Source organism: Rhincodon typus, unplaced genomic scaffold (genome assembly GCF_021869965.1).
Source record: "Rhincodon typus isolate 14 unplaced genomic scaffold, sRhiTyp1.1 hic_rhity00000051, whole genome shotgun sequence".
In the NCBI taxonomy this organism is placed as follows: Eukaryota; Metazoa; Chordata; class Chondrichthyes; order Orectolobiformes; family Rhincodontidae; genus Rhincodon; species Rhincodon typus.
The window spans coordinates 850,837-867,161 of NW_025965689.1; the positions used below are offsets into that span (position 1 = coordinate 850,837).

Here is a 16,325-nt window from a genome sequence, read left to right on the forward strand (position 1 = left end):
AACGCACAATGAGATCACGGCCGATCTGATCATCTACTTTCCCCCATAACCCTCGATTCCCCTTTCAGATTAAAAAATCTCAATCTTGAATATCCTCAACAACTCAACCTCGCCAGTCCTCTGTGGTAAAGAATTCCACAGATTCGTTCCCCTCGGAGAGAAGAAATTCCTCTTCATCTCCATCTTCAATGGGCGCCTCACCCCTGTATTCTGAGATTATGCCCCTTTGGTCCCAGACTCTCCCACACAAGGGGAAAGAAACCATGTCTGTATCTCCCCTGTCATGTCCCTCTAAGAATCTTCAATAAGGTTGCCTCTCCTCCTTCTAAACTTCAATGAGGACAGGCCCAACCTACTTAACTTCCTCCTCACCAGGTAGTCTCTCCAGACCCAGGATCAACTGAGTGAACCTTCTCCAGACTGCCTCCAATGCCAGTCTGTCCTTCTTTAGATGTGGGGCCCAAACTGTTCACTGTATCCCATCTGTGGTCTGATTAATGCCTTGTATAGTTTTAGCAAAACCTCCCACCTTTTATACTCCATTCCCTTTGAAAATAATGACAAGTCATCCTATGACGTGCTGAACTTTGATGCTAGCTTTTTTGTTGTAATTCATGGACGAAGACTCCGCAAATTCCTCTGCCCTATCGCTTTATGCAACCTTTCTCCATTTAAAGAATATCCAGTTCCTGTATTCTTTCTGTCAATGGGATGCACTGCTTCTGGGAATTACACAATCTTTTTTTCTGTATCTTGGACAGTGGGCAAAGGACTCTGAGAAAGCAAAACTCACTGCCCGTTTTGAAAAATAGTTTTCTAACACTCATTGGAAGCATTGGTTGCACAGCTGCTTGCTGAAGCAGAAGAGAAAGTCATGTGAGACGATGAGGTGGAGTCAAAGTGGGTGTGTACGAGTGGAGATTTGATGAGCAGCAAGTAGCTGATTGGTCTGGTTGGTGCTTCCAGCCTGTTATTATTTTGAGTCATTTCTTTTTTGACAGCTCCTGATTCGACTATGAGGATTGAGTCTGAGCCAGAACCTCTGTGGTATGAACAGACACTGAGGCTGAGTTGTAACTGCTCGAACCCCACGCACAATAAGTTCGTTTACACATTTTATCAGGAAGGTTCTGTTGTGGCTGAGATCCAGACAATAAATAAAAGTGTTTCTTTTCAAAAAGAGCCAGTTACATTTGAAGATACAGGACGGTATCGATGTCAAGTGCGTTTTGTTGATTATCCCAATGGTCCTGTGTACACATCAGCTTACATACATGTGGATGTGCGAGGTACGTGTCACTTTGAGAATGTAGGGGCTAGGAGCAGGAGGAATCCATTCAGTCATTCAAAAGCCTGCTCCCCATTCCGTATGACTGTGGTAGATCACATCTTGGCCTCAACTCCACTTTCCTGCCGCCATTCCCTTTAACCCATCACTGATTAAAAATCTGTCCCCTCCTTCAATTTATTCAGTGTCCCGGCATCCCCCACACACTATGGGGGGTGGGTGAATTTCTACAGATTCACGAACCACCCCTTCCCCCACTTTGAGAGAAGACATTCCTCCTCATCTCTGTTTTCAATCTGCCCCAAACCAATTCCGGTGAAATCCATAGAATTTCAAACAGTTTGGAAACAAGCCATTCAGCCCATTGAGCCCATACCAACACTTCAAAGAGTATCCCACCCAGACTGATCCCCATACCCTGCAATTCCTTTGGCTAACCCTCCTAACCTATACATGCCTGAACACTACGGTAATTTAGCATGGCCAATCCACCCAACTTGCACATCTTTGGACTGTGGAAGGAAACCAAAGCACCTCGAGCAAACCCACAGGCACAGGGAGAACATGCAAACTCCACACACACAGCTGTCCGAGTGTGGAATTGAACTCAAGTCGCTCGTACTGTGAGGCAGCATTGCTAACTGCTGAGCCACCTTGACCTCTCGTTCTAGATTGCCCCACATGAGGAAACATCCTCTCTCCATTTCCTTTGTCAATCCCCCCCTTCACTATCTTATATCCCTCAATTAGCTCTCCTCACATTCTCCTAAACTCCAGACAGCATAGGGCAATACTGCTCAATCTCTCCTCATAAGACAAACTCCTCATCTCTGGAATCAATTTTGTGATTCTCCTCTGAATTGTCTCCAATGCAACTATATCCCTTCTCAAGTAAGAGGACCAAAACTCTACACAGTACTCTGGATGCAGAAACACTAATGCAGTTGCAGCAACACTTCCTTTCTCATACGTGCCATTCCTTTCGCAATTGCCAGTTGTCTTCCTTATTGCCTGCTATCCTGTGTGCCTGCTTTCTGAGATTCATGCACAAGGACACCCAGATCCCTCTGTACTGGATCACTCTGAAGTTTCTCTCCCACTTGAATAATAAGTTGCCTTTCCAGTCCTTTGACTACAATGGGAAACCACACACTTTTCCATGTCAAATGTTGGTACCTTCACCTAACCTATCCATTTCTATTTGTTATTTCTTCATTGCAGCTTAGTTTCCAAACTATTTTAGTGTTATCTTTTATCCTTTCGCCCAAGTCAGAAATACACATTATAAATTGTTAGGGACAAGGACTTAACCCTCTGGTCCCCACTCATTATACCTTGCCAAACAGAAAAAAAATCCATTTATCCTGATTGTCTGTTGTCTATTGGCTGGCCAATCCTCTATCCAATGTAGCACCCCAAATTTGATGTGGATGGGATTTTGTAAGTTGGTCACACAATTTGATTGATTTAATTCCCATGAAATCTCGATGGAAATGAACTTCAGGTGCCAAGAGGATAATAGTGATTGATTGGCCTTAATAAGCAGTAACTGAGCAGTTAATTCTCGCTGATAACAGCATGGTGCTGGATCTGACATCAGTTGCTGGCTGTAATGCAGGTTAAACTGACCCATGTTGGCTTGAAATGATGGCTAATATTGAACGCTCAACATCTCCCAATCCCTGATACACCCAATACCGATGTCAGGCTGACTGGTCTATAATTCCCAGTTTTGTGTCTACCTCCCTTTTTAAATAGTAAGGTTACATCAGCTGCCCTGTAATGTGTAGGAACTGTTTCAGAGTCTGTAGAATCTTGCAACATGGTCACCAATGCATCCATTAATTTTAAGGCCAGTTACTTTAGCACTCTGGGATATAGGTTGTCAGTCCCTGGGGATTTATCACCCTTTAATCCCATCAATTTGCCCAACAGTATTTCTTTACCTTTTCTATCTCACCAATCTCTTTGTTCACTATCATTTCTAGCACATTTTTTATATCCTCCTGTGTGAAGACATAATTGAAGTATGAATTTAGTTTATCAGCCATTTCTTTGTTCCCCATTATAAAGTCCCCTGTTTCTGACTGCAAGAGAGTTACATTAGTTTTCACCAAACTTCTTCTCTTTACATACTTGCAGAAGCTTTCACAGTCAGTTTTTTCTGTTCCCTGCAAGCTTATACTCATTCTCTAGTTTACCTTTCTCAATGCATCCTTTAGTCCTCTCTTGCTGAAATCTTAAATGTTCCCAATCCTCGGGGCTATTGTTTCTTTTTCTTGCCAATTTTTATGCCTTTATTTTTTCAGTTAATACCATCTTCAACTCCTTTCGGAAGCCATGGTTTGGCCACTGTTCTCTTTGCACTCGAGTCAGGTTGTAATAAATAATTTCTGTAGTTCACCCATTTGTCATTGAATGTTTGGCACTGCCTACCCACTGTCAATCCTTTCGGTAACATTTCCCAATCCATCATTAGCACATAAGAACCAGGAGCAGGAGTAGGCCATCTGGCCCCTCGAGCCTGCCCCGCCATTTAATAAGATCATGGCTGACCTTTTTGAGACTCAGCTCCACTTACACACCCGCACACCATAACCTTTAATTCCTTCACTGTTCAAAAATTTACCTAACCTTGCCTTAGAAACATTCAACGAGGTAGCTTCAACTGCTTCACTGGGCAGGGAATTCCACAGATTCACAACCCTTTGGGTGAAGAAGTTCCTCCTGACCTCAGTCCAACATCTGCTTCCCTTTATTTTGAGGCTTTGCCCCCTCGTCCTAGTTTCACCTGCTAATGGAAACAACCTCCCTGCCTCCACTTTATCTATTCCCTTCAATAATCTTATATGTTTCTATGAGATATCCCATCATTCTTCCGAATTCTAATGAGTATAACCCAGCCTACTTAGTCTCTTCTCATCATCCAACCCTCTCAACTGTGGAATCAACCGAGTGAATCTCCTCTGCACCCCCTCCAGTGCTACCATATCCCTTCTCAAGTAAGGAGACCAAAACTACACACAGTACTCCAGGTGTGGCCTCACCACAACCCTATACAGCTGCAGCATAGCCTCCCTGTTTTTAAACTCTAGCCCCCTAGCAATGACAGATAAAATTCCATTTGCCTTTTTAATTACCTGCTGCACCTGCAATCCTACTTTTAGTGACTCATGCACAAGGACACCCAAGTCCCTCTGCACAGCAGCTTGCTGCAACTTTTTACCATTTACCATTTTGCTGTTATTCCTACCAAAATGGATGACCTCACACTTATCAACATTATACTCCATCTGCCATACCTTTGCCCACTCACTTAGACTATCAACTCAACTATCACAGTCAACTCACACCTCATACCATTGTAGTTTTCCTTATTAACATTCAGGAACCTAGTCCCAGAGTCTCACTCAACATCCTACTGAAGAATTCTATCATGTTATGATTGCTCATCCCAAAGTGTCTCTCAGAACTGCACTGCTAATCATTCCTGCAAAAAACAATCGAAATGCAGCAAACATTCGCTGATGCATAAAGCCATTCAGTCTATATCCAGGTTTCTAAACTGTTTTAGAAGGAACGGCATCAAAAGTACTTGCGAGTTAATAATTAACATCACATGCAGAGATGAAAATGCATCAGTTAATTGCTGATGAAATAACTTCACAGAAGCCAGTATCCAGTCACCAAGTCACCTTTTAATTACACTTGTATAGCACGTGACACTAACCCAACTAGCTCAGGGCTGGCTTCGAGAGTGAGCAGAAACACTGACACACCCGTTTATGCCTTTCACCCAGAACTCTATTTGGACCAAGTAAACAGCTCCAATCAGGGAACTTATATCCTACAAGGTCCACGCTACTGACCTTGCTACACTCCCTACAGCTGCGAAGCAGATATCCAAGCAACAGAGATTGAAAATGATTAATCAAAATCCCATGGTTTATGTCACAAAATGTTTAATCGCTCTAACAATTTCAGAAAGTCCGGTGACATTGCAAGTGGATCCCAGACTACAGAGAGATGGTGATTCCGTCACATTGAATTGTCGGTGTACCCAGGATCATGTGTGTGGAAGAGGACAAATTTCCTTCTCCAGAAATGAGACCCTCCTGAACCCTGATTCCGTGCCTCGCAATGTCTATCGCATCCACTGAGCAACCCTAATGGATTCGGGATGGTACCGCTGTGCGATTTTCCAGAACCTTTCGACGTTCCTGTCCCTCTGGGTGGAAGTCACTGTCCAGAGTGAGTCAACCAAGGGGCCAGGTTGAAGTGAGGGTCGGGGGGTGGGGGCTGCGTTGGGGATGTGGGGAGAGGCTGACACAGGATGGAAACCAAGGTTCACTAGCGCTCATCTGGCCAAATGAAAATGGCGCCTTTCGGTTGACGTCTTTAAACCGATCAGGACATTTTGCAAGACTGCCAACTCAAAGGGGAGCAAATCGAAATTGGCAACAGAAGAGAGGAGATGAATTGGCACTCTGGTCGCCATGGAGAATACATCAGTCAATGACAATCAGTCAGAAATGCGTCTGTCAGTTTAACAGACGTCACATGCCATCTCGTGTTGCTGTTGGAATAGCTCCAGCTTTTCTGTCCAAATTTAGCTGCTGGGACTGAGGAGGGTTAAGTTCATGAGGAGGGTTTTGTAATTGGTAGATCACCAACATTCATCTCTGCTCTGATCCCGAGACCAGTTTCTTACCAGAGCTCATTTGGTTGTGAGTGGCCTCTTACACTATTTCTGTGTAATTTGGCCTGACTCTGTGCAAGTTTTTGCATCTGCACGGTTCATGTAACCTGGTTATCCTCAGAATGTGAAGATCATAAAATGTAGGAGTGGGAATAGGCCATTCAGCCCATCGAGTCCGCTCCACTCTTCAATGGGAGCATAGCTGATCTGATCATCCTCAACTCCACTTTCCTGCCTTTCCCCCCACCTCTCCCCCATTACCCTCAATTCCCCTTCCTGATTAAAAATCCCCATCTCGGCTTGAATATACTGAATGGCCCAGCCTTGACAGCCCTCTGTGGTAAAAAAAAATTCCACAGATTAGCTCCCCTCAGAGAAAATAAATTCCTCCTCATCCCCAACTTCAATAGGAGGCCTCCCTTATTCTGAGATGATGCCCCTCTGGTCGTACACTCTCCCACACAAGGGGAAACAACTTCTCTCTGCATCTCCCCTGTCAGGTTCCTCTAATAATCTTCAATAAGGTCACCTCTAATTCTTCTAAACGCCAATGAGGACAGGCCGTACCTACTCAACCTTTCCCTATCAGACAGTCTCTCCATATCTGGGATCAGCCGAGTGAACCTTCTCTGGGCTGCCTCCACTGCCCAGGCTATCTTTCTTCAGATATGGGAACCCAGAACTGTTCACAGTAATCCAAATTATATAAATACTAGATAAAAGTGAAGTGTTGTATTTGGTAAGGCAAATCAGGGCAGGGCTTATATATTTAATGCTGGCATCTTGGGGAATATTGTTGAATAAAGGGACAAAGAGGGTGCAGGTTCATAGTTCCTTGAAAGTTGAGTGGCAGGTAGACAGGATTTTGAAGAAGGTGTTCAGTAATCTTGCCTTCATTGGTCAAAGCAGTGTGTATCAGGGTTGGGATTTCATGTTGAGGCTGTACAAGACATTGATAAAGCCGTTTTTGGAATATAGCATTCTATTCTGGTCTCTTTGCTGGGAACGATGTCCTTCAGCTCGAAAGGGTTTTGAAAAGATTTACAAGAATGTTGCTGGGGATGTAGGATTTGAGGAAGAGGGAGAGGCTGAATAGGCTGGGGCTATTTTCCCTGGAGAGTCGAAGGCTGAGGTTTATAAAATATAGAAGTTCAGAAAATCATGTGGGGCATGGATCGGGTGAATAGCCAAGGTCTTTGCCAATATAGGGGTGTCCGTAACTGGATGGCATTTGTTTAAGGTGAAAGGGGACAAGTTTAAAGGGGACCGAAGGGACAACACTTTTCACACAGAGAGTGGTGCATGCATGGAATGAGCTGCCAGAGGAAGTCATAGAGACGGGTACAATGACAACATTGAAGAGGCATCTGAATGGGTACATGAATAGGAAACACTCAGAGGGATATGATTCCAAATGCTGGAAAATAGGATAAGACTAATTTAGAATATCTGGCCGACATGCATGAATTGGACTGAGGTGTCTGTTTCCATGCTGTACATCTGTACAACTCTACCCTTCAGCTCCATTCACTACTCCTCAGATACTGAAGCAATCTGTGTGCAAATGTAACAAGATCTGGATAATTTCCGGGCTTATGCTGACAAGTGGCAAGTAAAATCTGCACCACACAAATAAGAAAGAATCTAACCATAGTCTCTTGATGTTCAATTGTGTTACCATCACTGAAACCCCTCACTATTAGCGTCCTGAGGGTTACCATTGAGAGAGAATCTAACCATCGCCCCCTTGATGCTCAATGGTATTACCATCACTGAATTCCCCCACTACCAACATCCTGGGGATTATCATTGACCAAAAACTGAACTGGATTCATCATTTCAATACTGTGGCTGCAAGAGCAGACCAGAGGCTAGGAATACTGCAGCGAGTAACTCACCTCCTGACTCCCGCCAAAGCCCGTCCACCATCGACAAGGCATAAGTCAGGAGTGTGATGCAATATTCCCCACTTGCCTGGATGAGTGCAACTCCAACAACACTCGAGAGGCTCGACACTATCCAGGACAAAGCAGCTGCCACTTGATTGGCACCACATCCACTCCCTCCACCATCGATGGTCAGCAGCATCTATGAGACTACTGCAAAATTCACCAAAGATCCAAACCCATGATCACTTCCATCTAGAAGGAAAGGGAGGCAGATATAGGGGAAGACCACCCCCTGCACATTCCCCTCCAAGCCACTCACCATCCTGACTTAGAAATATATCGGCCATTCCTTCAGTGTCACTGTGTCAAAATCCTGGAATTCCCCTCCTCGTGGCATTTCTGCCTAATCGATAGCACATGGACTGCAGCGGTTCAAGAAGACAGCTCACTACTACTTTCTCCAGGGACAAAGGTGATTAATATAGGACCCAACCAGTCATGCCCATGTCTCCATTAGTAGAAAATAAAGTAAAGGCAGTAAGGGACAAAGAGTTCAAGTGAGGTTGACTTGAAATCAGTTAAGTATGTTAATTGTTGGTTGGAGTTTTCAGTCCTAGTAAGGTTGATCAACATCTGTTATCTTTATTATTGTAAGGTCAAGGAAAACAAAATTATAATAAGTAAATGAATGTCACATATTATCAACCTAAATGAAGTAAATTAACGTATGACAGCACAGCTCAGTCATGTGGAATGCATGTTTTAATATGTGGGAAATCATGGATGTTACAGGTGACCAGCACATGATTCCTTCCATCATAGCATCACAGAAAATAGGAGCAGGAGTAGGGGACATTCGGCCCTTTGAAGCCTGCTTCACCATTCAATCCAATCATGGCTGATCATCCATCTCAGTGCTCTGGTTCCCCTTTCACCCCATACCCTTTGATCCCTTTAGCCTTAAGAACTAGCCCTGATGAAAATGGGATTAGAAAAGCAAGGTGCTTGTTTTTGACTGGTAAGCCATGATGTGTCAACGGACCTGTTTCTGTACTGAAAACTCAGTCACTATATCTAATTCTGCACTTTCACCACTGGGGATCTGTCCTTGAAAAGTCATGTCCGTGTGCAGTATGTGTTGGGGTCATTACTTTTGCTGCTTGGGATTTAATTGATGCCTGAATTTTCTCTCTCCTCCCCAGTCCCTGTGAGCTGCCCATCCATCAGCTCAGATCTGATGGGGTCCGCTATGTCCATTGGTCACCACTTAACCATCCGGTGTACCTCCGAAAATGGGACACTGCCTATAAACCTCATGCTATACCGTCACCACCACCACCTCCTGAGGAACATGACAGTTGTTGACTGCAGGACAGCCACTTTCCATGTCACCGTGCCACATGAGGGGGAGGGCGCTGTGTACTCCTGCGGTGCTGCAAATGCCGTTGCCGACGTTATCAACTGCAGTGAGCTGCTCGCCCTCACTGTGTCAGGTATGGATCAAAATGGAAGAAGCCATCAGTTGTAGATTGCCATGTTATCTGAGGGGACACTCGAACCTTTTACCCAGATATCCGAGGGGCGGCACAGTGCCTCAGTGGTTAGCACTGCTGCCTCACAGTGCCAAAGTCCTGGGTTCGAATCCAACCTGGGGCGACTGTCTGTGTTGAGTTTGATGTTCTCCCTGTGTCTGTGGGGTTTCTGCCAGGTGCTCTGATTTCCTCCCAAAGATGTGCAGGCTAAGTGGATTGGCCATGCTAAATTGCCCATAGTGTTCAGGGGTATGTTGGTTAGGTGCATTAGCTACAGGAAATGCAGATTTATAGGGATGGGGATGGGTCTGGGTGGGATGCTTCGACACTGTAGGGATTCTATGATTCTATGATATCCTGTGGACCAAAGGTGGGGAACTGACTCAGTACCTAAATAAACTAACCCTTCTTTACTTAACCCTTTAGATACCAGCACTCAACAAAAAGAATACATTCACTTCTTCGTTCATCTGACTTAACTTCAGCTTTAACTCACTTCATTTAGCTTCCCTTTGCTTGATTTAATTCACATTTAACCATAACTATTCATTTGGCTTGAATCGAACACTAGCTCAGTTTAAGTGAAGTGGTCAAATTTGCTTTTAGTGTAGATCTTGCCTCGTGATTCTCTGTCCTCTCCAAAGATCACTTCAGGGCACATACTTTGCGAATGTTGGTCTCCAGAGCTCCCCCTGAGAAATCCTTTGTTCTGCTCACTTTATCTCAAAGTTCCTTCCAGAAACTTCTCTGGCTCTCAGCCAATGAATTAACCAAACCCTGATCACATTGCTTCATCCCAGCCAGCAATGTTTTACTGAGTCACAGAGTCATAGAGCACAGAAACAGGCCCTTAGGCTCAACTCGTCCATGCTGGCCAGTTTCCCAAACTAAACCAGCCCTGTTTGCCTGCATTTGGCCTTTCTCCCTCAAAGCCTGTCCTATTCATGTACCTATTGAAACATCTTTTAAATGTTGTAACTGTACATGCACTTACCACTTCCTCTGGTGGTCCATTCTATACACGAATCACCCGCTGTGTCAAAAAGTTGTCCCTCAAGTCCCTTTTAAATTTTTCCCCTCTCAGCTTAAACCTGTGCCCCGTAGTTCAGGAATCCCCTACCCTTTCTTTTTCACCCTGTCTATAATCCTCATATTGGGTCACATCTCAACCTCCTATGCTCCACGGAAAACAGTCGCAGCTTATCCAGCCTCTCCTTGTAATTCAAACCCTCCAGCTTCAGTAACGTCCATGTAAATCTTTTCTGCATCCTTTCCATTTTAATAATATCCTTCCTATAGGAGGGCAGCCAGAATTGTATACAGTAATCTAAAAGTGGCCTCATCAATGTCCTGTACATGCACAACATGACGTCTCAACTCTATAATCAGTGATCTGAACAATGATTAAAAATTAAACTCCCAATGTTCTGTGTAAGGTACTATGGTCTATCTTGGTGACCACCTGACACTTGCCTTATTTGGTCAACATAGGAAACTGCAGGTCCTGTCCCCGCTCCCCCTGTTTCGTTCTTGTTCCTTTTATGAGTGGGAACAGCTTCTCCCTGTCGACTCTGCCCAGTCCCCCCGTCTCATGATTTTGAAAATCTCTAACAATTCCCAACTTCCTTGCTCAATTCTCATCACTGAAGTTTCTCAGGCCTGGAACCATTCATGTAAACTGCTCCTGCACTCTCTCTCTCTCTGTAATGCAGTCACATCTTTCCTATATTGCGGCGCCCACAACTATACACAATTCTGCAGCTGAGGTCTGACCAGTATCTTGTACAGCTTCATTTCCCTGCTGTCTAATTTTATGCCCTTTTTCATAAAGTCAAGGACACTGAGCTTTATTAACCGCTTTCCCTCTGTCCTGCCACTTTAATGATCAGTGCAGATATACCACCAGCTCCCTCTGCTCCTACACCCCCCTTTACAGTTGTACCCCGCTATTTTATATTGTCTTTCAACATTCTTCCCATTAAAGTGCATCACCTCACACTGCATGGAACTGGACCTGCCACCAATCTGCCCACTCCACCAACCTGTCAATGTCCTTTCAGAGTTTCACATTGTCTTCCTCACGTTTACAATTCTTCCATGTTTTGTGTCATTTGCAAACTTGGAAGTAGCCCCCCAGTACAGCAAGATCCAATTCGTTAACGCATATTGGGTGAAGTAAGAGTCCTAAAGCCATTCCCTGGGGAGTTTCACTAGAAACTTTTCTCCACCCCGAAAAATATCCATTGACCATCACTCTCTGTTTCCTGCCACTTGGTCAATTTCGAGTCCATATTTTTACTGTCTTTAGAATAGAAATTTCCGTCATTAGCAGGGGGAAGCTTGTATCCTAAATGCAGGCAGGATGTTCCTGATGACGGGGGGGAAGAGTCCAGAACCAGCAGGGTCACAGCTAAAGGAGATGGGGTAGGATTGAGATGAAGAGAAAGGTCATCACCCAGAGAGTGGGGAACCTGTGGAATTCTCTACCACAGAAAGCCAAAGGACATTTGGCTGTGGAGATTTAGAACAAATGAGGAGGAATTCACTCCCCCAGAGAGTGTGTGGTGGGTGCCGGGACACTGAATAAATTTAAGGCGGAGGCAGATTTTTAATCAGTGACAGGTTAAAGGGAGTGAGGACAGGGAAATGGAGGTGAAGCAGAGATGAGATCAGTCACAGTTGTATTGAATGAGAGGAGTTGAATGTCCTACTCCTGCTCCTAGCCCTTACGTATCTGGCTACCTTAGCATCCTCCACCAATTCAATGGGGTCAGTTCCCTGCTTTCTCACCTGAAGTTTTAAATTTAGTGACTTTGCGACAATCAGAGTGATCTTTGGTTTTCCCAATTCTGTGTTCCAGATCCCTCTGGGAAATTTGCTCTGCTGGTCGGAGGTTCTGCTGTTGCTGCAATTCTCCTCATTGTTTTCCTGCTTCTGTTCGCTGTCTGCAAACTCCATCGAAAAGAGAGACATCAGGACACCTCCGGTTCCCAACCCAGGAGAGGTGAGTTTGTAACTAGGTGCGTGAGGGACGAAGGATGTGTTTCCTTGTACAGGTACTGGTAAAAGTAGGGATTGGTGCTTGGTCCGCTGTTTGGCATTTATATAAACGATTTGGATGAGAATTTAGGAAGCGCAGTTCATACATTTGCACCAAAATTGGTAGCATGGTCGACAGTGAAGAAAGTTATCACAGATTATCAAGAAGATCTTGATCAATTGCGTTAATGGACTGAGGAGTGGCAGATGGAGTTTAATTTGGATAAATGTGAGATATGGCATTCTGGTAAAACAAACAAGGGCAGGGCTCATACATTTAATGGTAGGGCCCTGGGAAGTGTTGTTGAACAGAAAGACCGAGGGGTTCAGTTGCATAGTTTTGTGAAAATTACATCACAGGTAGACAGGGTGGTCAAGGAGGTGTTTGGCATGCTTGCCTTCATTGTTCAGAGCACTGACTCTGATACCTTTCCACCTCTTCCTCCTTAGTTCCAATGGAGTTTCACACTGGATCTGAAACGTTAACTATCTCTCTCTCTCTCTACAGATGCTGCCAAACCTTCTATGTTTCTCCAGAACTTTCTGTATTTATTAGCTGTGACATGAACAGTTTTTTTTTTCTCTCTCTTTCTGTTTTCACAGATGCTGCTAGGCCTGTTGAATTTCTCCGGCACTTTGTGTTTATAACCTGTAATGTTAACTGTCTCTGTCTCTGTCTCTGTGTCTCTCTCTTTTGGAACCTGAGAAAGCGTGTTCTTTGTTTCAGACACCAGCAGCCCCAATCGTGATGAAATTGTGTACTCTGTTGTTCAAGCAAAGAGGAAAGAAGGAGGTAACAAGTTTCTAAATAAATTTGCATCACTGTGTCAGAAAGGAAACACAAGGCTTTGTGATTACATCTTATGGGAATAGGGTCCATGTGCCTATAGGAGCAGAACAAGGCCACTCAACCCATCAACAAGATTGCAGCTGATCTAATCATCCTCAACTCCACTTTCTCCCCTATATCCCTCGATGCCCCTTTCCGATTAAAAATCTCAGCCTTGAACATACTTCATGACTCAGCCTTGACAGGCCTGTGTAGTAAAGAACTCCACAGATTTGCTTCCCTTGGAGTGAAGAAATTCCTCATCATCTCCATCTTCAGTGGGCGACCTCCCTTATTCAGAGACGATGTCCCTCTGGTCCCAGACACTCCCACACAAAGGGAAACAACCTCTCTCTGCATTTCTCCTGTCAAGTCCCTCCAAGAATTTTCAATCTTCTAAACTCCAATGAGTACAGGCCCAACCTACTCAACCTCACCCTCATCAAACAGTCCCTCCATACCTGGGATCAGATCTTCTCCAACTGCCTCCGATGCCCAGTTTATCTTTCCTCAGATACGGGGCCCCAAAACCATATCCGAGCTATTGTCTGACCAGTGCCTTGGAGAGTTTTAGCAGAAACATCCCCACTTTTATACTCCACTATCTTTGATTAAAGGCCAACATTCCATTTGCCTTCCCTGTGCACATCCATGGGAAGAATTGAGACATTGACTATTTTCTGAGAAAGGCTGTGGAAATCTGAAGCACAAAGGGACTTGGGAATCCTAGTTCAGGATTCTCTTCAGGTTAACAGGTAGGTTCAGTTGGCAGTTAGGAAGGTAAATGCAATGTTTGCATTCATTTCAAGAGGGCTAGAATACAAGAGCAAAGATGTACCGCTGATGTCATATAAGGCTCTGGTCAGACTTCATTTGAAATATTGTGAGCAGTTTTGGGCTCTATATCCAAGGAAGAATGTGCTGGCCTCAGAGGGTGTCCAGAGCAGGTTTACAAGAACGATCCCGGGGATAAAGGGCATGTCATATGAGAAGCGGTTGAGGACTCTGGGTCTGTACTTGATGAAGTTTAGAAGGATGAGGGATGATCTGTTTAAAACTTAAAGAATACTGAGATGCCTGAATAGAGTGGACATGGAGAAGATGTTTCGCCGAGTAGGAGAGTAGGACCCATGGGCACAGCCTCGGAGTGAAGAGACGACCGTTTAGAACTGAGATGAGGAAGAATTTATTCAGGTGTTGAATCTGTGAAACTCACTGCCACACTTGTAAATCTTTTCTGCACCCTTTCCAGTTTAATAATATCCTTCCTATAACAGGACGACCAGAACTGCATACAATACTCCAGAACGGGACCTGATCACACCACCCGAGAAGTTTGTGTGAAGCTAGGGATTGTTGGACCCCTTGCTGAGATACTTGTATCATCGATAGCTACTGGTGAGGTGCCAGAAGACTGGAGGTTGGATTACGTGGTGCCACCATTTAAGAAAAGTGGTAAAGAAAAGCCTGGGAACTATTGACCAGTGAGCCTGACATTAGTGGTGGGCAAGTTGTTGGAGGGGATCTGAAGGGACAGGATTTACATGTATTTGGAAAGTCAAGGACTGATTAGGGATAGTCAATGTGGCTTTGTGCTTGGGAAATCATGTCTGACTAACTTAATTGAGTCTTTTGAAGAAGTAACAAAAAGGATTGATGAAGACAGAGCAGTGGATGTGATCTATATGGATTTCTGTAAGGCATTCGACAAGGTTCTGCATGGTAGACTTGTCAGCAAGGTTACATCACATGGAATACAGGGAAAACTAGCCATCTGGATACAGAACTGGCTCGAAGGTAGGAGATAGAGTGTGGCAGTGGAGGGTTGCTTTTCAGACTGGAGGCCTGTGACCAGCGATGTGTCACAAGAATTGGTGCTGGGTCCATTTTTGCCATTTATATAAAATGTTTGGATGCGAACATATGGTTAGTAACTTTGCAGATGACACTAACATTGGTGGTGTGGTAGACAGCCAAGAAGGTTACCGCAGAGTACAATGGGACCTTGGTCAGATGGGCTGAGGAGTGGCAGATGGAGTTTAATTAAGATAAATGAGACGTGCTGCTTTTTGGAAAGACAAATTAGGGCAGGACTTATTCACTTAATGGTAAGGTCCTGGGGAGTGTTTTTGAACAAAGAGACCTTGGAGTGCAGGTTCATAGTTCGTTGAATGTAGAGTTGCAGGTAGACAGGATAGTAAAGAAGGTGTTTGGTGTGCTTGCCTTTATTAGTCAGTACATTGAGGATAGGAGTTGGGAGGTCACATTGCAGCGAAACAGGACATTGGTTAGGCCACTTTTGCAATACTGTGTTCAATTCTGGTCTCCCTGCAATAGGGAACATGTGGTGAAACTTGAAAGGGTTCAGAAAAGATTCACAAGGATATTGCCAGGTTTGAAGGGTTTGAGCTACAGGGAGAGGCTGAATAGGCTGGGACTAATTTCCTGAAGCTTCGGAGGTTGAGGGGTGACATCATAGAGGTTTATAAAATCATGAGGGGCATAGATAGGGTGAATAGCCAAGGTATTTTCCCCAGAGTAGTGGAGACCAAAACTAGAGGGCAGAGGTTAAGGTGATAGGGGAATGATTTAAAAGGGACCTAAGGGGCAACTTTTTTCATGCAGAGGGTGGTGCTTGTATGGAATGAGCTGCCAGTGGAAGTGGTGGAGGCTGGTAAAATTACAACAGTTGAAGGCATCTGGATGGGTTAGGCATGAATAGGAAGAGTTTAGATGGATACTGGCCAAAAACTGACAAATGGAACTAGATTACTTTCGGATATCTAGTCAGCATTAAGGTATTGGACCAAAGGGTCTCTTCCTTTGTCTCTAAGAGGCCACACAATATGTCCCGTACTGTGAATGGAAGGCTTTAAGAGATTTAGTCAAGAATATGCAATAGTTGAATAAGGTTTCATCCATGCTATGGATGTCCACCTGTCTGACAGAAAGGGGAGGTTTTACTGGCAATCTCATCGGCCTTCCCGTTATAATTTCATGAAGGGACAGTCCAGTTCTCCGACTAGGACTGGACCTCAATAACATGAGA

General features: G+C 44.4%; 3 protein-coding genes across 11 annotated transcripts in view; all 3 read left to right on the top strand.

Moving 5' to 3' along the window:
- LOC109932873 (low affinity immunoglobulin gamma Fc region receptor III-A-like) overlaps nt 1–13,283 on the top strand; it is a 29,544-nt gene extending 16,261 nt beyond the window's left edge. For all 6 annotated transcript variants that reach the window (XM_048621014.1, XM_048621016.1, XM_048621010.1 and 3 more), the window contains 5 exons: nt 1,002–1,289; nt 5,273–5,539; nt 9,079–9,369; nt 12,269–12,412; nt 13,175–13,283. In XM_048621014.1, the coding sequence (XP_048476971.1) occupies nt 1,002–1,289; nt 5,273–5,448 (464 nt within the window). In that variant the 3' untranslated portion in view covers nt 5,449–5,539; nt 9,079–9,369; nt 12,269–12,412; nt 13,175–13,283. The remainder of the gene's footprint in view (nt 1–1,001; nt 1,290–5,272; nt 5,540–9,078; nt 9,370–12,268; nt 12,413–13,174) is intronic.
- Nucleotides 1–16,325, top strand: part of LOC109929682 (histone H2B 7-like) — an 823,479-nt gene that overhangs the window by 775,064 nt on the left and 32,090 nt on the right. The window lies entirely within an intron of this gene.
- The window catches only part of LOC125488138 (histone H2B 7-like), an 844,706-nt gene that overhangs the window by 775,052 nt on the left and 53,329 nt on the right, over nt 1–16,325 (top strand). The window lies entirely within an intron of this gene.